Source organism: Melanerpes formicivorus, unplaced genomic scaffold, assembly GCF_026170545.1.
Source record: "Melanerpes formicivorus ecotype bairdi unplaced genomic scaffold, bMelFor1.0.p_v2 SCAF_66, whole genome shotgun sequence".
NCBI lineage: Eukaryota > Metazoa > Chordata > Aves > Piciformes > Picidae > Melanerpes > Melanerpes formicivorus.
The window spans coordinates 204,457-225,317 of record NW_027142418.1 but is presented as its reverse complement, the minus strand read 5'-3'; the positions used below and the strand labels follow the sequence as shown (position 1 = coordinate 225,317).

Sequence of the window (20,861 nt, the reverse complement as noted above, 5' to 3'; positions counted from 1 at the left end):
AGATCTCCAGAAATCCCTTCCAACCCCTAACACCCTGTGATCCTGTGAACAACTCAACTCCTCTCAAGGCAAGGGAAGCAGGCAGAACAAAAGATACCCTTGGCTCAACTGTGAGCTTCTGTGTCTGCTCAGAACCCAAAGGGGAATGTACCAGAGATGGAAAAGTGGAATGTCACCTGTTGAGGATTGCAAGGGCAATACCAGGGTGTGCAGAGATGCAGTTAGGGAAGCAAAAGCTCAGACTGAGCAGGAATTGGCCAAAGATGTCAGAAATCTTAAGAAAGGGTTTTTCAGATACATTAAGAAGCAGAAAGAGAAGGAGACCATTGGACCACTACTAAACAGGAGAGGTGAACCAGTCACCAGCAGTGCCACAGAAGTCCTCGATACCTTCTCCACCTCTGTCTTCACCAGTGCTGTTGGGCCCTGGGAAAGAGGCTGCAGGGTGTTGCAGACACAGACCCTTCAGTGAAGGGAGAGCTGCTGTGTCAGCTATAGCAGGAGCTTGGGCCTGGATGCCATCCAGCCCAGGGTGCTCAGAGCTGGCTGATGTCCTTGTGAGGCTGCTCTCCATAATCTTTGGGAAGTTGTGGAGATCAGGAGACGTCCTTGAAGGCTGGAAAAGGCTAAACCTCCCCCCATCTACAAGAAGGGTTCCAGTGAGGAGACTCATTAGCCTCACCTCAATCCCTGGGAAAGTTATGGAACAAATCCTCCTGGGGACCATCACAAGTCAACTGCAGCACAAGAGCAGGCCAAGCCAGTGTGGATTCAGCAGGGGCCAGTGGTGCTTGACAAACCTGATCACCTTCTGTGAAAAGGCAGCTTGCTGGGTCAGTGCAGGGCAAGCGGTGGACACTCTCTACCTGGACTTCATAAAGGCTTTGGACAAGGTGCCCCACAGCCTCCTCCTAGAGAAGCTGAACCCTTACAGCCTAGGCAAGTGGTCTGTGGGGAACCGGCTCTATCCAAAGGGTGGCAGTCAGTGGTTCCTTCTCAACCTGGCAGCCAGGCACATGTGAAGTTCCCCAGGGATCAGCATTGAGCCCAGCACTGGTTAGTATCTTCAGAAGTGATCTGGATGTTGGCATCCAGAGCACCCTGATAGAGTTTGCAGATGACAAACAAAATAAACAAAAGCTTCCTCTAGAGATCTCTCTCTTATAAATTAACCAAGCATGCTACAGATTGTGACCTCTTCACTCTGTTTTCCAGCATTATTTCACACAATCACAGAACATTAGGGGCTGGAAGGGACCTCCAGAGATCATCCAGTCCAACCCCCCTGCCAGCGCAGCATCACCCAGGGCAGGTCATACAGATCACATCCAGAAGGGTTTGGAAAGGCTCCAGAGCAGGAGACTCCACAACCTCTCTGGGCAGCCTGCTCCAGGCTCCAGCACCCTCACAGGGAAAGTTTTCCCTCCTGTTCCCCTGGCACCTCCTCGGCTCCAGCTTGCCCCCAGTGCCCCTTGGCCATCCCTGAGCAGAGCCTGGCTCCAGCCCTGCACATCTTTATCCCCAGCAATGAGGGCAGCCCTCAGGCTCCTCTGCTCCAAGCTCCAAGCCCCAGCTCCCTCAGCCTGGCCTCACAGGGAGATGTTCCACTGCCTGCAGTAGCTCTGTAGCTCTGTGCTGGACTCTCTCAAGCAGTTCCCTGAGGTCCTTCTTGAACTGAGGGCCACAAAACTGGACACAATATTCCAGATGTGGCCTCAGCAGGGCAGAAGAACCTCTCTTGACCTAGTCACCACAGCCCTTCTAATACACTCCAGGATGCCACTGGCCTTGGCCACACATTGCTGGCTCACGGTCATCCTTCTGTCCCCTGGGAACCCTAGGTAATCTTCCCCTATGTCTCTCTCCAACAGCTCAGTCCCCAACCCCTACTGCTCTGTGGGGTTGTTCTTTCCTAGGTGCAAGACTCTCCCCTTGCCCTTGTTGGATTTCATTCCGTTTCTCCCTGCCTAACTCTCAGCCTGTGCAGGTCTGGCTGAATGGCAGCACAGCCTGAGGGCTGTCACCACTGCTCCCAGTTTGGTGTCATCAGCAAACTTGCTGACAGTGCTCTCTGTGCCCTCTTCCAGGTTCTTGATGAACATATGGAATGGTGCTGGTCCCAGTACTGACCCCTGAGGGATTCTACTAGACACAGGGCTCCAATGAGACTCCATCCCACTGAGCACAACTCTCTCTTTCTTTCAACCAGTCCACATCTACCTCACTCCCTGATGGTTCAGGCACATTTGCTCAGTACAGCTGGGAGGATGCTGTGGGAGATGGTGTCAGATGCTTTCATATCATGTGGATACTTAACCTAAAGAACAAGACTTGAAACCAACCATCAAAACTCTGATGCTTTAAAAAACAACTGTATTTGTCAGCAAAGGACTTCTTAGTCATATGGTGAAGTCTTCTGCTTGGGTTTGTCACAGCTGGCTTGATACTGTCCCAACAGAAGATTTAATACCAGATTAAAGATCTTCTTAATTTATTGCATTTTCTCTTGCCTGCCTGTTGCAGCAAATAACCTTCCAAACACCATTTCAGTCACAGACACACCTACAGCTGCGTGGTTTAGGTAGAACAAGGTACACAAATTAAACAGAGAAGCGCCCCAGTGTGTGTGCACACACAGGAGGGGAAGACCAACAGCTGCAGCTGAGTAGCCTTGCCTGGATATGGAGTTGCTGCCCAACTGAAATGTAAACAAGGCTTCACCACAGACTGCTGAAGAGATGCCCCCAGCATGAGAGTGACATCGAAATGCTGGAACCAGAGGAGGCCACAAAGACCATCAGAGGGCTGAAGCACCTCCCCTGTGGGGACAGGCTGAGAGTTGGGGCTGTTCCACCTGGAAAAGCCTCTGGGGAGACCTTAGCACAGCCTTCTAGTACCTGAAGGGGCCACATGAAAGCTGGAAAGGGATTTTGACAGGGAGTGATGGGAGGAGAAGGAATGGATTGAAGCTGGAGGAGGGCAGATTGAGAATGGAGATTGGGCAGAAGTTGCTGAGAGTGAGGGTGGTGAGACCCTGGCACAGGTTGCCCAGGGAGGCTGTGGGTATCCCCGCCCTGGAGTGTTCAAGGCCAGGTTGGACGAGGCTGGTGTGAGATGTCCCTGCCCGTGGCAGGAGGTTGGAACTGGTCCCTTGCAAGCCAAACCATTCTGTGCCTCTGTCAAGAGAGGCAGGAGATGCAAACAGACACTGGTTGGAGTCTTCACCGCTCAGCTGTTTCCTACAGTCCCATATGAAGTTCTTGCACACATGACAAGACACAGGTCTCTCTTGGCAGTAAGGACCCTCCTGTCCTACTGGAGTTGGAACAGGCCAACAGATTCTGGATGCCAGCTGCCATGCAGCACTGCAGACCTTCAGAGAGGTGAGTGAGATCCCCATCTACAGAAAGCAGCCAGATTTGGCCAGACAGACCTGGTTCATGCAGCCCTCACTGCTTCCTGCTCTGCTGGGCCCTTTCCACTCCCCTCTGCCTAAGCTCATGCTAGCACCTGGTGTGTCTGACAAGCTCTGCACTGGCAGAAGGAGCAGCACAGCAGGGAAGTATCAGAGAGTCCTGGGATAAAAGGCAGCATCTGGATGACATGGAAGGGAGGTGAGCCAGTCACAGCAGCTTGAGATAAAGCAGCAGGAAGAGCACCAAAGCAGCCGTGCATTCAGGAGAGAAACCCAGGTTGTTTCATACCTTTCTCTAGGTATGGCTGCCTTGTCAGGCTTCCACTGGTTTTGGAGAAGGGGAGACCACAGAGCAGTAACTGTACTCTGCAGCTCTACCTGTCAGCAATCAGAGACAACTTCTTGCACACCACATACAAATTTCCATTGCCCTTCAATATTCACTGGCTAATCTGACCCAGAAGCTGCCAAGTGAGTTTCCTCCACCACATTTCCCAAGGGACAAGCTCTTGACATGCACAAACTGAGATGCATTCTGTGATTTGAGCAGAGCCACCTGACGTGTGCAAACCTCCAGCTCACTAGCTACAGTTCAGTAGCTGCTAGTGCTCATCACATTCTACAAAGAAGCCAAAATCCAGTATATTCACTTGACTGTCATGGGGGCTGAGGGGTAAAACAAACAACCCAACACCACCCCCAAACAAACAACCAGAAAACCCCACCACATACTGTTCCCAAACACAACCAAACCCCCAGCAAACAAAGAGGGGAGCATTTTGCAGACATTTTGCTCAAAACATCTTCTGGTTTCTTTGTTTTTCCTGAAGAAATCTAACCCATTCTGTCATCACTACTTGTAACTGTCTGGATAAGGAGATCATCAAAGGAACCTTGCTTTAATCTTATACATCTGCAGAAAATACACAACAGCCTGGACTACATTACCCTGGATTGGAAGAAAATCTCTTTTAGCTGCAGCTTCCTGAAGAGCAGTCGGATATAAATGCTCCCAGAACAACTTCTGGGCACTTAGGAAGCAGCCACCCCAACAGAAGCACAGGCTTCATGTGAAACCCCAATCTAAAGGAATCCAAAGTTCCTGTTAGAAGAGAGTTCCAGCAGGCACATCCTGTCTGGGTGCAAGACCCTGGCCCTGCAAGATGCACTGCCCAGTCAGCCCCACACACAGCATGGAGCCCCACTGTCAATACAACAAGCAGCTGAGCCTAGAGACCCCCAAACAAGAACTCGAGAGGTGAGTCTGTGTCTACCAAAGCACTGGACGTTTACAACTGACCTCTGACTGGGATGGATTCTCTTACATGAAACCTTTTAAATCAAGACTCTGAACCTTGTTGAAAGATACTATCTAAGTCAGGAACAAATGATGACCTGCATCAAGCAGGAAATTATGACGACTCTCATGAGCCTTTGACATAAAACCAGCCAACAAACACTGCAAACATGAAAACGATGCAGGGGATCTCTGGCCAGCATCAGGAGCTGGTTTCAGAACAATTCATAGCAGCTACTTTACCTTGTTTACATCCAAATACTCTAACTTTGGCACTTCTGCTGTCTCTTGCTCCTCACTGCTCCCTTCATCAATGTCACTGTCTTCATCCTGCATGAAGTCTCTCTTCTGCTCTGCAGAGGAGGGCTTGGTGCCCTTTTTGTCAGGTTCCATCTCTCCTGGGTTCCCAGCCCCACCAGGCTTCTTCTGCTCTGTGCCCTCCTCGCTGGGGAAAGCCTCCCCTGCCATGCTACAAGAAGGACTGTCAATGCCACTGTCTCTGTTGGGAATCTTCCCATTACTGTTCAGCTCTGCAGTTGAGTCCTTACTGCCAAGCTCTCCAGAGGACTCCTTGCTCACAGTCACAGCAGTGGAGTCTTCATGGCTTTTGCTGTCACCTATGCTTAGCTCTTTGATTTTCATGATGTCTGTGTTCGATAGGTCTGTGCTGCAGGGCAGCTCTGGCTCATTTTCACACTCTTCACTTTTTTCATTTGTGGAAGAGCTGCTGGAAGCCACCAGGTCACAGTCACATGAGCCCAGCTGTTTGGATGAGTCCAGGCCAGGTTCCATCTTAAGAGCTAAATTCAGCTGGTTTCTTTGAAGGATATGCACAGGTTGCCTGCAGGTGAAGAGAAAGCTCCACAGTCATTCAAATTAGCACTCAGAGGTCTCAAGAGAGTCCCAAGAAAGAGAGGGCTTGGTTATCATTTGAGACAAGTGTGTGCAAATGGCTACAGTAAATGCACCCCCTCATCTCCAGTACAAACACACCACCCCGAGCTGGAAGTTCAGCTGAAATGGCACCGCACTGTCCTGGGGACAGCTTGGTTTGGTGGGTGGAGGAAGGAGGACTCATCTCTTCAAAGCAGCATTTGGTTGTGGGCTCATTTCAACAGGAACTTGTGTTCTTCAAGAGAACAAAGCCTTTGGGGCAAGGTACTTTCTGCCAGAGAGAGGATGCTTGTGAAGCACACAGTTTTTCCCTTCCAGAAGACATGCTCCCAGACCCACCCAGCTGACATTACACTCCAGGTGCAGCCTGGGCTCTGTCCCACCTCCCTCTTTACGACAAAAGCCCACTTAGTTCCACCAGGCAGATTTGGCCTTCAGAGAGTTTGGTGTGTTTGCAAAATGAGCTGATTTACAGCAAAATGAAAGTGTTTTTATCCCATTTAATGCTTCTTGGACAAGAAGTTTCAGAGGAAACACCGTTCTACCTGGTGCTGCTTCACAGCACACGGTGACTGAACTCTGCCCTGCCTCCAAGAAGCAACCTAACAGCAGGTACGACCTTCACTGAATCTCAGACAGAAAACAAATCTTTTACATCACAATAATCAAGTTCCTATAAGGCAAAAACCAAACCTGGCATCAAGTCAACTTAATGCAAGCAGACCCTGGGCCACTTGTTCCTTCTGGCAGAACACTTAGCAAATTCAGCAGGTCTTAAACTCCTTTAGAACAACTATGTTAGAGACTAGGAGCCACTGCAACACATGCTTTTGTTGAAAGGTAAAGAAGTAACAGCCCTTGTGCAGGCAGTCAAGTTTTGTGCTTCCAGTAGGTAAGGCCCAGAGAGGAGTTTCCCCATGATCATCACAACCAGAGACTCCCCAAGGTAAGAGTGCAGGAAGGGTGACCGGAGCAGACCTCCCAGAGCCACACTTACCTAATGCTCTCGAACTTCTCAATGAGCGTGTTGACTCCTGCTGATATGGGGATTTCCTCCTCCCCAGGCGCTAAGCTCCTTGACAGCTTGGGATCAGCTGGCAAAGGCCGAGAAGGTGCAGGAGGAATTCTTTGATGCCCAGCTTTGAGATGGATAGGCTTAGGAGGTACTAATAAAAGAGAGCAGAGAAAAGGGGACCGTAAGTCTCCATCTTCTTTATCCTAACCTCGTACCAAGGTCCAAGGTCAACGCAGGATGAGGGGCATCCTATCCATTCTCTCAGCATCCTGTATGAACTGCATGGGGCCAGTCCTGCAGCATTTCTCCCACCAAAGGAGGCTGCTGCACACTGCAGAGCGGTGCTGGGCTCCTCTTTTTTATTTTTAGAGCGGTATCTGGTGCGGCAGCGAAGCCAGCAGCTCGCTAGACTTCACCGTTTCCTTGTTACCAAACAGGATGCACAGCTCACACTTGGGTTTTGCAAATGTGCACCATCTCAATCACACCAAGGAGCTGCCCCTCCCTCGCCTTTGCAAGACTCAGGCACTCTGTTAAATCTCTTAGACTGGGAAAAACCGAATGAAAAACACAAAAATAAATCAACCGACCCAAAAGCAAACACAGAAAAATAACCCACTGTGCATTTCAGTGCCTTCTGCTTGCTCGGTCAAAAATGCCACAGGCAGCTTTTCTTCCTTTCATTCTCCCTCCCCCATCTCTTCTGTGGTGTAGTCTTCATAAATTTCCTTCCTCTTTCGGTGCTGCCCTGAGCTCTGTACGATCGAAACACAGCAGATGTAGGAACGTGCGCCTGCTGCTCACGGCTCTCCCGGGAGGCCGCACTGCGAGGTACCCCACACAGCTTGCTAGAATGGAACTGGAATGCAATGTCCTTTTGAACAATGAGGCAGACTGTATGTTGCTTGAGAGTAAATGGCTTGGGAAATAGGCCTGCAGTAACCTATGGCAACAGGTTCATGTGCTCTTACACTTCCACGCAGTGAAAGCAACCTGCCACAGGCAGACTGACGCTCAGAGGGGACAGAAGGACTCCCGCAGCACAGCCTGCTTGGTGAGGTGCTGCCAGGCCTCCCTCTGCTCCAGGTTATCCAAAGAATCACAGAAACACTCAAGTTGGAAAAGACACCTTGGGATCACCACGTCCAGCCACTGACCCTACTCTACAAGGGTCTCCCCTAAACCATATCCCCAAGCATTACATCCAAACAACCTTTAAACACATCCGGGGGGGGCGACTCCACCACCTCCCTGGGCAGCCTGTGCCAGTGCCTGACCAATCCTGCTGGGAAAAAATTCTCTCTACTGTTCACTCTAACCCTGCCCTGCTGCAGCTTGAAGTTGTTCCCTCTTGTTCTATTATTGATGACCTGTGAAGAGAGACCAGCACCAAGCTCTTCACGACCTCCCTTCAGGTAGCATTAACACACTGCATGAGGAAACTCTCAATACCAGTTTGACTGAACAACATCTTCAAGAACAATTTATTACAAGTATTTCCAAGTTTTAATTGCTCCATATGGCACATTGGCACAATGTAATTAACACTGGAATGGAGCAGCAATCAGCACCTGTTCCCAAAGCAATTTCAGGGTTAATTTCTCCAGGAAGCTAATCAGAGGCACATGCACCCAAAAAGCCAGGACCTGTTGTCCCTACTCTGCAGAAGGTTCTGCATTCTAAGCTCCACATCAGCTCAAATGTCCTCCCCCTCCCTACTCCAGCAGCTGGGGAGCTGCTAGGGATGGTCACTGCCTGAGGTCAGTAATGAAGGACTGCTAAAAGACTTCTTGAGCTTTGAGTATAGGTACTGGAGCCAGGGCAGAGGAGGGCAAGGAAGCTGTGAAGGGCCTGGAGAATAAATCTGGTGAGGAGTGACTGAAGGAGCTGGGGATGGTTAGTGGGAAACAGAGCAGGCTGAGGGGAGACCTCCTGGCTGTCTACAGCTCCCTGAAAGGAGGTTGTGGAGAGGTTGCTGCTGGTCTCTTCTCTCAGGTAATTATCACAGTATCACTTAGGTTGGAAAGGACCTCGAGGATCATCGAGTCCAACCTATCAACACAGACCCCATGACTAGACCATGGCACCAAGTGCCACGTCCAATCTCCCCTTGAACGCCTCCAGGGTCGATGACTCAACCACCTCCCTGGGCAACCCGTTCCAATGCCGAATGACTCGCTCGGTGAAGAACTTCCTCCTCACCTCGAGTCTAAACCTCCCCTGGCGCAGCTTGAGACTGTGTCCCCTTGTTCTGGTGCTGGTTGCCTGGGAGAAGAGGCCAACCTCTTCCTGGCTACAACCACCTTTCAGGTAGTTGTAGAGGGCAATAAGGTCACCCCTGAGCCTCCTCTTCTCCAGGCTAAACAATCCCAGCTCCCTCAGCCTCTCCTCACAGGGCTGTGCTCAAGGCCTCTCACCAGCCTTGTTGCCCTTCTCTGGACACGCTCAAGTGTTTCGATGTCCTTCTGAAACTGAGGAGCCCAGAACTGGACACAGGACTCAAGGTGCAGCCTAACCAAAGCAGAGTACAGGGCACTATGACCTCCCTGCTCCTGCTGGCCACACTATTCCTAATGCAGGCCAGGATGCTATTGGCCCTCCTGGCCACCTGGGCACACTGCTGGCTCATATTCAGGTGGCTGTCGATCAGCACACCCAGGTCCCTCTCTGGGAGCTCTCCAGCCACTCCGACCCCAATTACTGACAGAACAAGAGGGTATGGCCTCAAGCTGTGACTGGATAGATTTAGATTGGACATTAGGAAGCATTTTTCCCAGCAGGATTGGTCAGGCGCTGGCACCGGCTGCCCAGGGAGGTGGTGGAGTCATCAACCCTGGCTGTGTTTAAAAGTGGTGCTTGGGGCTATGGTTTAGGGGTGACCCCTGTAGAGCAGGGTCAGTGGTTGGACTTGATGATCCTGAGGGTCTCTTCCAACCTGAACATTTCTGTGATTTCCCTACATTACTGAACTCTTTGCATCACCAAAGGATAAAATCAAATCTTCTGTGGAGTTGAGCTTTAATGAGACACTTTCTATAAAAGGACTGATTGACTCAGACTCCAAACCCTCTGGAATTCCTGTTTTCAACAAAGGTTCTAGAGTGCAACTTCCAAACTAGAAAGCCTTACACAGGGATACCAGGTAAGCAGAACAGAAGTTAATTTTCCATAGATGAGATAGTGGAGCTTTCTGTTTTGTTCACCACACTGCTCACTGCTGCCTGGCCACATTTCTCCTTTTTGGAGCAGGTGCCCACTGCAGCAGCACAGGCAGGAGCCCAGCCCACATGCCCTGTCAGGCCCTTCATGCCCGCAGGGTGGTCCACAGCACTCCAGAGCTGCTGAAGTGCTCCCAGCCAGCCACCAGTGTCTCTGCTGCGTGTGGAATAGTTTCATGGCTTCTGGTTAGTGCACCCCCCCCGACCTGGATGAGAAGGGAGCTGCAAACCACTTCTGTCAGTTCTGAACTCTGATTTACTGAAATGTTTTGAGCAAATGAGACACCACCAGTGAAGCAAAGTTGCTGCCTCTGGCAAGCACTGCTTAGGAACCAAACTGAAACCACCAAAGACGTCAACTCCTCCACAGTTCATCCAGTCCAACCCCTCTGCAGTCAGCAGGGACATCCTCCACTAGATCAGGTTGCCCAGAGGCCTGTCCAACCTCACCTTGAATATCTCCAGGTATGGAGCCTCAACCACCTCCCTGGGCAACCTGTGCCAGTGTTCCACCACCCTCCTGGTGCAGAACTTGATCCTCACATCCAATCTCAAGCTGCTCTGCTCTGGTTTGAAGCCATTGCTCCTGGTCCTGTCCCTGCAGGCCTTTGCAAACAGTCTCTCTGCAGCCTCCTTGTAGCTCCCTTCAGGCACTGGCAGGCTGCTATTAGGTCTGCCTGGAGCCTTCTCTTCTCCAGACTGAACACCCCCAGCTCCCTTAGCCTGTCCTTGTAGCAGTGCTGCTCCACCCCCCTGAGCATTTTTGTGGCCCTTCTCTGGACCCTCTCCATCAGATCCATGTCCTTCCTGGGCTGAGGGCTCCAGAGCAAAGTGGCAGAATCACCTCACTGGACCTGCTGGCCACACAGGTCTGTGGAATTACAGCAGCCCACAGGACTGGCTCAGCTGCCAACTCTCCTTTTGAAAACAAACTCATTCCATGCAGGCATTTCCTGTTGCCATGCACAGCTCTGACAGCAAATGGAAAACAGACCAGATTTAAACAATAAGCTATTCTTACCTACACACTCTAAAAACAGAAGGTTATTGAAGAATGAAAAGAATATTGCTCAATTAACCTCACACCTCGCAGCTGCACGAGGTGTAAGAGTGCTCCAGGAAATGGAAATGGGCAACTTTGGCGTTCTGCTATTCCCAAATCCATTTCTTCTTGAAGGCTTCCCCAAGAAGTTGCAGAACACTGGAAAAAATGCAAGCAATAAAACCCTCCCAGCTGTACTTGAACCCTAGAACATAAAATGACTACTTTGCTGTGGCCTCAAATGAAACCAAGGCATGCAGAACAACGACGCTTCACACGCGCTGGAAGCTTGTACAGTTGCTGCAAGGACAAAGCTACTTGCCTTGGGGCTTCTGCAGAGGATGCATTTTGGGCAGTGGAGTTTTGGTTTTGGCCTTCCTTCCAGTTTGATGGATACATTGTGCTGGGCTGATGTGCTGCAGTTCCCCACATGCTTCCGAGGCTGGATTGGAGTTAGTGTGGCATTTGATTTGAAAAGGAGAACACGGGCAACCTGGGAGGGGAATAAAAGTAACAATCATTGCACTGCTACTGCTGCAGCAAACCTGTGCTCCTGGCAGGAGTGTGCCATTCATCCAAGCTCCTGAGGAAGGGGAGAAGGGTAGCAGAGGGGTGAGTACAACCAGTCTACCCAGCCCCAATAATCACCTCCTACTGACTGACTGCAAAGGACAGGTGAGATTTCACTTATCACAGCTTTATTTCATTGTTGATCCCTTTGCTGTGGACACCCAACAAGCAGGAAAGTTCCAAACCATTTCAGAAGGATTTCTCCAAACAGCAATACAAATTCCCCCAGCACACGGAATCCATCTCAGTTACAGTGAGCAGCCAGCGTGTCCCACACAGGGGAACGATCCAGGGGCTATTCCTTCAGGTTTCATCACTCGAGTTGCAATTAACTGCTTTCTGCTATGCCTCTGTACATAAACCAGTAATGCTCCTTCCAAAGGCTCTGGTCCAGAAGATGTAATTAAGATATGAGTCAGTGGGGAAACAGAGAAAGAAGTGATTATTAGATTTGTTTGTCTCTTCATTTAACATCCTTGATTGATTCCTGTGGGCACCGTGGAACTAAATCCAGACATCCATTTTCACACGGCGGAGACACGACACGGAGTGGGGTGGCAGCTTTGATCTGCTTGAAGGTAGAAAGGCTCTACAGAAAGATCTGGCCAAGCTGGAATGATGGGACACAACCAATGGTACGAGATTTAATGAGTGCAGGGTCCTGCACTTGGGTCACAACCACCCCATGAATGCTCCAGGCTTGAGGAAGCGTGGCTGAAAAGTGCCCAGCAGAGAAAGACCTGAGGGTGCTGGTGGACAGATGGCCAAGAAGGCCACCAGCATCCTGGCCTGGATCAGCACTAGCATGAAGAGCAGGACCAGGGAAGGGATAGCCCCCCTGGACTCAGCACTGGTGGGGAGAGTATTTGGGTACTTGAGTACTGGGGTCAGTTTTGGGCCTCTCCCCACAAGGAGGACATTGAGGTGCTGGACTGGATCCAGAGAACAGCAGCAAAGGTGGTGAAGGGTCTGGAGAATAGGTCTGGTGAGGAGCAGCTGAAAGACCTGGGGTTGTTCAGTCTGGAGAAGAGGAGGCTGAGGGGAGACCTCATTGCTCTACACAGCTCCTTGTTGGAGCCAGGTGGGGGTTGGTCTCTTTTCCCAGTGATAGGACAGTGGAAATGTCCTGAAGTTGCCCCGGGGCGGGGGGTTAGGTTGGACATCAGAAGAAACTTCTTCCCTGAAAGGGTTCTCAAACACTGGAACAGGCTCCCCAGCAAGGTGGTTGAATCCACATACCTGGAGGAGTTTCAAAGAGGTATGTGGTGCTGAGGGCCATGGTTTAGCCCCAGCCTCAGCAGAGCTAAGAGAATGATTGGGCTGGATGATCCTAGAGGGCTTTTCCAACTGAAACAGTACTGTGCTTCTATGACACTGCATTTCTTGGGTTTTGTGGGTTTTTTGCACTTGTGCCAAGCCTACAGCTAGATGAAGCCCTCACCAGCTTCACTGATGTGTCAGAAGAAGGAAAAAAAAACGTTTAAACATGACTGTTTAAAATTGCTGCTTATGAGCACAGGTACAGAGATGCTTCCAGCAGCACTGAGAAGTGCAAAACATCAAAAGTGAAAATTTAAGCACTGTTCCATAGACAAAACCCACCCCAGAGTGCAAAGAAAGCAGGGCAATCATTCTTTCCACGTTCCTGGATTAGAGCAGGCCTGTGGAGAGCAGCGCTGTCTTGCTGGAGCCAGAGGTGACCTGCAGCATGTAAAGAGGATTCCTCTCAACGTGCAAAATCAACCTTCACCTTCCTGCCCTGCTCAAGAACGTGGCATTAGCCCCTCAGATGCAACCCACTCCTGACCAGATTCATGGGGGGGATCAACCCCTGAACTGACAAACACCTCTCTGCACATCTGGAGCCCTCTCCTGGCTCTGTACTGATGGTATTAAACCAGGATGTGACCAGCTGAACACAGACTTTGAAAGCTGAGCCACACAGAACGCTTGGGAAGCCTACCTGAGGGATGGCCTCAAAGTGCAGGAACTCACACACCAATACAGAGTTAAACAACAAACCAAACAACAAGACCCACAAACCACAACATATTCAAGTCCATTTTGCTGACAAAAAGGAGAAAGAAAACAAAAGATTCAGGTGGCACAAATCTATTAACTGATCTCTGCCACCCAAGTACAGCCTCCCTGAATTCCTCAGTGTGGCTGCCAGGCGCTGCTGTCGAAGCCTCATTAGCATTTCTGCCACAAAATCTGCTTTCCAGCAGATCTGAGACCAGCTACTAAAACATCCTTCCAGCTGAAGCCAGGGAATTTATAAGTACTGGGTTTGATTCAAATATAATTTCAGTTATCAGGGAAATGCAATGAAAGCAGACTATTAGAGCAGATTAACAGATTACTGCAAACACATCAGCGTGGAAAGAGCTCACGCAGATGCCTCAGCTCTGAGCACCCAGAGCTCCCTGTGACAGCCACTGCAGTGCTGAGATGGCTTCTCAGGGAAAGCATGAGACTTCTGCTGTATCAAGAGAAGCTCAGCACAGCCAGAAATGGAAATAGTGCACAATGGAAAATCTCTAATTTCAGAAGGGCAGAATGGAGAAGACTGAGCAGGCATTCACCAGTGTCTGTGTCCAGAAAGCAATCCAGCAATGCTGCATTTTCCTACAAATGCATGATCCAGTTCTCAGTGGACAAAGCTCTGCAGCTGAACAGCTTTCCAGAAAACACCTCCAGTCATGCCAAGCTGTTTGGGCACACAAGTGGTGCTGGCCACCTCTCTGGTGAGCACCGAAGCACCCAGCAGATGCTGGTGTGACCACAGTACCCCAAAGCAGCTGAGGGAGGACATTCACAGCTCCTCCTGTCTTTGGGTGCTGCTTCCCTGGGGCATCCTGAGCCAGGTCCAGCTCTCCCTGTGCTGGGATTGCCCTTCAGATCAGGCCCTGGTTGCCCTAAGCATCTCCCGGTCCTCTTACACCACTGCCACAAAAGCGGTCGGTCTGGTCGGTATCCTTTTGCAAAGCTTTTAGCACTAAACCCCAATTCCTTCTCTTTCCTACTGAGACTCCTGGCTGTGAAAGCAGGTCTGACCCCTTGTGCTTCTGTACTGGTAAGAGCTGGTGGTTACCTGCTGCTTCCAAGTGCAGGGCACCACCAGACACCTCGTTTATCTTTGTAGCCTGGCTAAAAGCTCTTAATGCCTTGCTTGCATTACTGATCATGAAAGTGTTTTGATCCTTATTTTACAAATTCACATATAAGTGTTGCTCTTCTGCTGCATAACCCTGTCAGACAACCAAGGCACGTGTTCCTCCACTGCCAATTACCCAACAAATGCAAATCTTGCCTGAAGCAAGCCCTGCACTTGGCTCTGAATGCCCCAGTGGCATTTGCAGAATAAATACTTAGTGAAGCCTTATGCTATTACCCAAGAACTAAGGCCTGATATTAACATAAACAAATGCATCAATAATCATCTAAAGGCCAAATAATTTCTATCCTCTTGTACACTGCAGAACTATTTTAACTGCTCCAAATGCACCGCTCACCACCTACTGCCCGCACGCAACCCACGCGTTCACTGCCAGGGTAGCCAGAGAGCAAATGGACAGCAAGCAGAAAATGAAACTGGTAAGCAGTTGGAAAGAAGAGGAACTGGGAAAGCCACAAGTGCCTTAAGCATCAAATGTAGTGCTGGCCCTAAATCAAGAGAAACATGCAGGGGTGAGACCACAGGAGTGGCTTTCATTCTTTCCGATTTCATTGAAGCCAAGCTGGTTCTCCCTATTCATCTCCCTTGTGGGCCCTAGGGGCTGCTTTTTGCACACAAGACAAAAATCTGCTTCCTTACCTTGTTGCAAGTGCTGTAACATGCTCTGTGAAAACAAGAGGCACTGGGTTATTTCACAGGGAGTTCCCTGACAGGACACCCCACTGCCTGCTGAGCCTGCTCCAGGCTGCTCCTGGGAATGGGAAATGAGAGGGATGACCTAAGGAAGATTCCTGCATTGCCCAGGCAGGCACCCCCGAGGCACGTGTGGGTCTGCCAGATGCTTCCAGAGGTGAGCAGGTGAAGGGCCCCCCTCATGGCCTGCCCTCTCACACCCCCAAACCCAAAGGGCCCAGTGCAGAGCTTCTGCTCTGCTCTCCAGCGCGGCACGGTGCAAACCTGCCTGGGAGTGGCCCAGCAGTAACTGCCAGGGAAGCACTGGCACTGCAAATGGACAACAAGTGGGGGCTTGCACCCAAAATCGACCAAGCACTGCTGATAATCAGCTGTTCCTCCCAGAAAGCCTGGCTGATGCAGACCTCACATCTGACCCCTGGCTGCCTGTGACAGCACTGTGCAGATGTGGAGTGTGCCAGCACCTGCCAGGCAGGCACAACCTGAGCATGTCCCTAGATTTGGAATCCCACAATGGTCTGGGCTGGAAGGGACTTGGGGGTGAGCTGGAGGGACATGAGCCAGCAATGGACCAGAAAGCCAAGGGCAGCCTGTGCTGTATCCAAAGCAGTGTGACTAGAGATAGAGAGAGGGGATCCTGCCCCTCTTCTCTGCTTTGCTGAGACCTCACCTGCAGTGCTGTGTCCATCTGTGGGACCCTCAACACAAGAGAGACATAGACCTGCTAGAGGTGGTCCAGAGGAGGGCCATGAAGACGAGGAGGGGCTGGAAGACTTGGGTGTGTTCAGCCTGGAGAAGAGAAGGCTCCAGGGTGACCTTAGAGGTGCATTTCAATACCTGAAGGTGACCTACAAGCAGGCTGGGGAGGGACTGTTCAGAAGGGCCTGTGGGGAATAGGACAAGGGGCAATGTTTTGAAACTGGAACAGGGCAGATTTAGGTTGGACATTAGAAGAAATTTCTTCCAGTGAGAGTGGTGGAATACTGGAAGAGGTTGCCCTGGGACATGGTTGAAGCCCTGTCCCTGGAGACATCCAAGACCAGAGTTGATGTGTCCATGGGCAGCCTGTTCCAGCTGGACATGTCCCTGCTGCCTGCAGGGGTGTTGGACAATGTGATCATTGAGGTCCCTTCCAACTTGATGCAGTCCATGCATCTGTGACAGTCAGTTCTTGAGTTTAACTACAGCTTTCCCACCACACCTGAACTCACCTGGCTCTGCAAATAGGCATGAGGACAGCAAACCTCAGGGGATCCTGAACATCAAACCTAATAACTGGAAGGCAGAGTTATTAACTTTTCTGGTTTAACAAACTAAAAGAGGAGAGGAAAAACTCCCTCTCCTGGGTGAAGTATTCAGCTGGCATTCTCCCCCCCAAAAGGCTTAAGTGAATAACTTTAGGCTGACATAATAAGCACAGTAACTTTCTTTGACAGCAAATTCACAGGTAGAAGGGGAAAAACCCTGAGACTCTTTCATCTAGTATGGAAAGTGGGTTAAGCAAGGTATGAAGATTGTAGCATAACGAGTGACAAGGTAAAGGAGCAATGGCCTGAGGCACAGCTCAGCCAGCCTGACATTGCAGGTGCCAAAAGCCCTGCCGGTAACACCGCCCCCAGGACACAGCAGATGTGGCCATCGGTGACAAAAACCCTTCCTCTATAGCAGAAAGGCAAGAAGAGAAGAGCAGCCAGATTGGTCTCTTTGGCACATACAAGTTTTGTCCCATCTTCTCCTTTCTGCAGTGCAAAGCAACTTGTTTAACTCCAGTGCTAGACTTCAGACCTAATTCCTACAGCAGGTAAAGTCCAGGTACTTAAAGTCCAACTTAGGCTGCTGCAAGAGCCCAACTGCAAAGCAGGAGGAAGATCTGGAATTTCATTTACACATTTCATTACAATGAAATGGAGAATGCATTAGCTCACATCTTGTTCTGGCTTTTGCAAAAAGACTCGCTGGAGATGACAGATAACACTCCCCTCACCCCAGCTTGCTCCTGATCACACAACAGTTCTGTGGCATCAATGGCAGGCACGGGGCACAGGCAGCAGGCTGCACAGGTGCAGGCAGCAGCTGAGCACTGCTGCAGACCAGAGCACTCTCAAAGGCAGATTCCTATCGGTGTTCTCCTCGTTGTCATTCCATCACCACACACTCACTCCAGCCAGGCATTGCCCTGACCTGCAGGCTGAATCCCAGCCCTGTGTCCTGCAGCACAGCAGCTGCGTTTCACCTCACCCTGTCCTCCCTCTGCCTCTCCCCAGTTCCAGCTGGCTCCTCAACTCCTCTTTTCCTGCTTAGGAGTTCAGCTCAGCTCTGGTCTCCCCATTCAGCCGGAGTATGTGTTGCTTAGCCAGGGACTGCCCCATATAAAACTGCCTTTGGTCGTCCCCAGCTCTCAGCTGCAAGGCCACCAAGGGCGAGGTGCAGTGACCACAAACGCCTTTTCACCGCAGAGTTCCTAATCAGAGCCGCTCTTCTGTCCACTTGACAGCCTCAGAACCCTGGCTGACACCAGACATGGCCAGGTGCACATGCTGGACCCTGGATGAAGGGATGCACTCAGCGCTCCCAAGCCTTTCTCCCTCAGTAAGCACAAAGCACTCTGGCTTCTCCTTTTTGCCCTGGCAGGTAACAGGTTCCTCCTGATGATGAAAGAGTGCTGACTTACAGTTACAGTGATTATGCAAATCAGAGAACATATTTCAAGATAATAACACTCCTGAGACTTCACATCTGTACTGCTTGAACAGAGGCACTGTGACACCAGAGCAATCCCTTACTGTAAAACCCTACAGAGATTTTACACCAGTCAGACACAAACAAGTGACCCCAGCCAAAGCCACTGCCACTTCTTCCTGTCACATCACCTGTATCTGCCTCACTTACCACCTTGGAGATTCTCTCCCAAGAACAAAGAGAAAGCAAGCAGACCTACAGTTCCCAGAACTGTTTATATGGTATGGGGAGGAGGGGAACAGGGTAAACCAAAAAGATGGAAAAGCATTAGACTGGCCACCTTCAGGGAGCTGAGAGAGCACTCTGGTAGCCCCTGCAAGCAGGAGTCTGCCCTTCATTTCAAACTGTGGAGAAAGAAAGGGTCATCTGCTGCATCCTCCCTTCACTAGTGGCTTATTGTGCTCCTACTAATGACAAAAGCACCGTACCAGACCCACACTATGCACATGATGCTGAGGATTGGTTTCTTCCCCCTAGTATCAGGTGATAAGTCAAGAAGAAATGGCCTGAAATTGTGCCAGGGCAGGTTTAGGTTAGAGACTAGGCAAAACTGAGCTCAGATTTTCTGCTATGGAATGGAGCTTTGCAGGAGGGGAGCAGCTGTGTTACCTCAGTGTGCTGCTACCTCATACTATCAAAGTTAAGAAAACTTCCTTCTTGACAAGCACCATGCTCTTTCACTGCTCTGCTAGCAGAGCTGCATGCTGCACACCACAGCACCCCTCTGCAACAGTGTCATTCCAGCCCACAATAATCACCCCAGGAGAACACACTTCAGCTGTTGGCGCTGCTGCTGCTTGGAACAATACCAAGCTGCAGAGTCTTAGAGGCCGGAAGAGACCTCTGCACATCATCTGGTCCGAGCTCAGAGCAGGGTAATGCACAGCAGGTTGCTCAGGACTTGGTTTGACTCTCTCCAAGGAGGGACACAGATAATGATGTGACAGCTGTAGTAATAAAAGATTCTTTTTCCCCTATTTTATACAACATTTCACTACACAGACTGTAACGAAACCACAGTGCCCACTGCTCTCTCTCCATCAAGAAGCACTTCACTGACAGAGTCAGAAGAAAGCAGCACAGGCAGGAACCAGAGAGGGCTGCACTGGAAGATCAAGCCTCACTTGGTGCCAAGACAGTAACTGCAGTTTAGAGAAGTCTTCACAAGCCTATACAATACTGAGAGACGTTGAGCAAAAGCATCCTCAGGTCTGCGCTGCCTCCTCATGCACAGCACCCATCCCATACAGCTACTGCAAAGCCATCCAAGCTGAAGCTTCAAAGCAGTCCCGATAGCGAGAGCCTAGATACAGCTTCCTGGAGACTTTGAGCCTACAGCTACGTTGCACTGGTTCCTCAGCTAACCAGAACACACCATCCTTACCATCCCCTGCACAGCCTCAGGCTCTGCTCACTGTTTCAAGCAGAGACACGCCTGCTAGGGTACTCCAAAGGTGCTTTGCAGCCGGTGATCCCCATGCCAAACTCCATGTCCAGCTCTGAGGTTACATGCAAGGTATTCTATTCTTTGCAGATGGAAGGGTCAAGAGCAAAGCTTTATTCCCTAGCACTGACATCTCTGTAGCCAAGATGAATGTTTCTTCACTCTGAAGTCTCTAAGGACTAAAGGGACAGCAAGAAAAAGAACCTGGAAAGGTTAAAGGTGCTCCACAGAAGCAACACACAGATAAATATACTGCAAGAGACTACAAGCCCCTGAACCAGCCCCAGTATTCTGGATCCCAGAGCAGACTCAGGGTAGTATAAAGCATCCTTTATGTTTATTTCAGCCTGGCAAGCTCCAAAGAAAGGAACCCCAGCTCAAAGGCCTGTAACACACTACAGAATGCAGCTACAGTAAAAGGAACTGTTACTGGTTTTCCTAACAAAATTGCAGTTAATTTATTGTATCTGTAGCAACTACTCCATCTCTCCTGGTATCTGTAATTGTACTTTCATCAAGCAGTAACTGCGAGCTGTGAACACAAGGACACTTTGTAAGAACCCAGGCAATTAGTTGGGACAACAGTTACACATCACAGACAACAGAACCCTTGTGGCTCACTGCTAAATCTTCATTCTAAAGGGGAAAACATATCATACTTCATCTCAAAACTGAATTACAACCCTGCCAGCAGCAACTTCAAAGACATTTTGGAGAGATCTGTAGCTCCAGATGAACATCAACTGGTAACAATTCCAGAATCCAATCCTCAGCCCACGGTACCTGTTCAAATGACTACCTTGAAAAGAGATGGCACTTTCATTGCCCAGGCAATAGTTTTGAATCCAGAAATAAACAAGCAAAGAGTTCACTCCATGAAACATGACTGGCAACCAGGATTTTCAAATATAAATCATAGTATCATAGTATCAGTCAGGGTTGGAAGGGACCACAAGGATCATCCAGTTCCAACCCCCCTGCCATGGGCAGGGACACCCCACACTAGAGCAGGCTGGCCAGAGCCTCATCCAGCCTGGGCTTAAACACCTCCAGGGATGGGGCCTCGACCACCTCCCTGGACAACCCATTCCAGGGCTTCACCACTCTCATGGGGAAGAACTTCCTCCTCACCTCCAGCCTGAATCTCCCCACCTCCAGCTTCATTCCATTCCCCCTAGTCCTATCACTACCTGAATGCACAGCTAGTGAGGACAATTCTAAAGCAGGTTACTTGCACAGGACACGGCTGGGTATTTGTGTTTCCAATCGTTAGGTGTAAAACAGCAGTCAGTCACTGGCTGCTCTAGCTGCTTTATTAAGGAGAAAAGAAGTAACAGAAGTAAGAGAGAAGTAAGA

At 50.1% G+C, this 20,861-nt stretch overlaps 1 protein-coding gene across 2 annotated transcripts in view; it reads right to left on the bottom strand.

Annotated features, from left to right (window-relative positions):
* The window catches only part of FGD3 (FYVE, RhoGEF and PH domain containing 3), a 119,051-nt gene that overhangs the window by 51,021 nt on the left and 47,169 nt on the right, over nt 1–20,861 (bottom strand). For both annotated transcript variants that reach the window (XM_068162579.1, XM_068162580.1), the window contains exons 2-4: nt 11,204–11,374; nt 6,604–6,772; nt 4,956–5,553 (exon numbers count right to left, since the gene is read on the bottom strand). In XM_068162579.1, the coding sequence (XP_068018680.1) occupies nt 4,956–5,553; nt 6,604–6,772; nt 11,204–11,374 (938 nt within the window). The remainder of the gene's footprint in view (nt 1–4,955; nt 5,554–6,603; nt 6,773–11,203; nt 11,375–20,861) is intronic.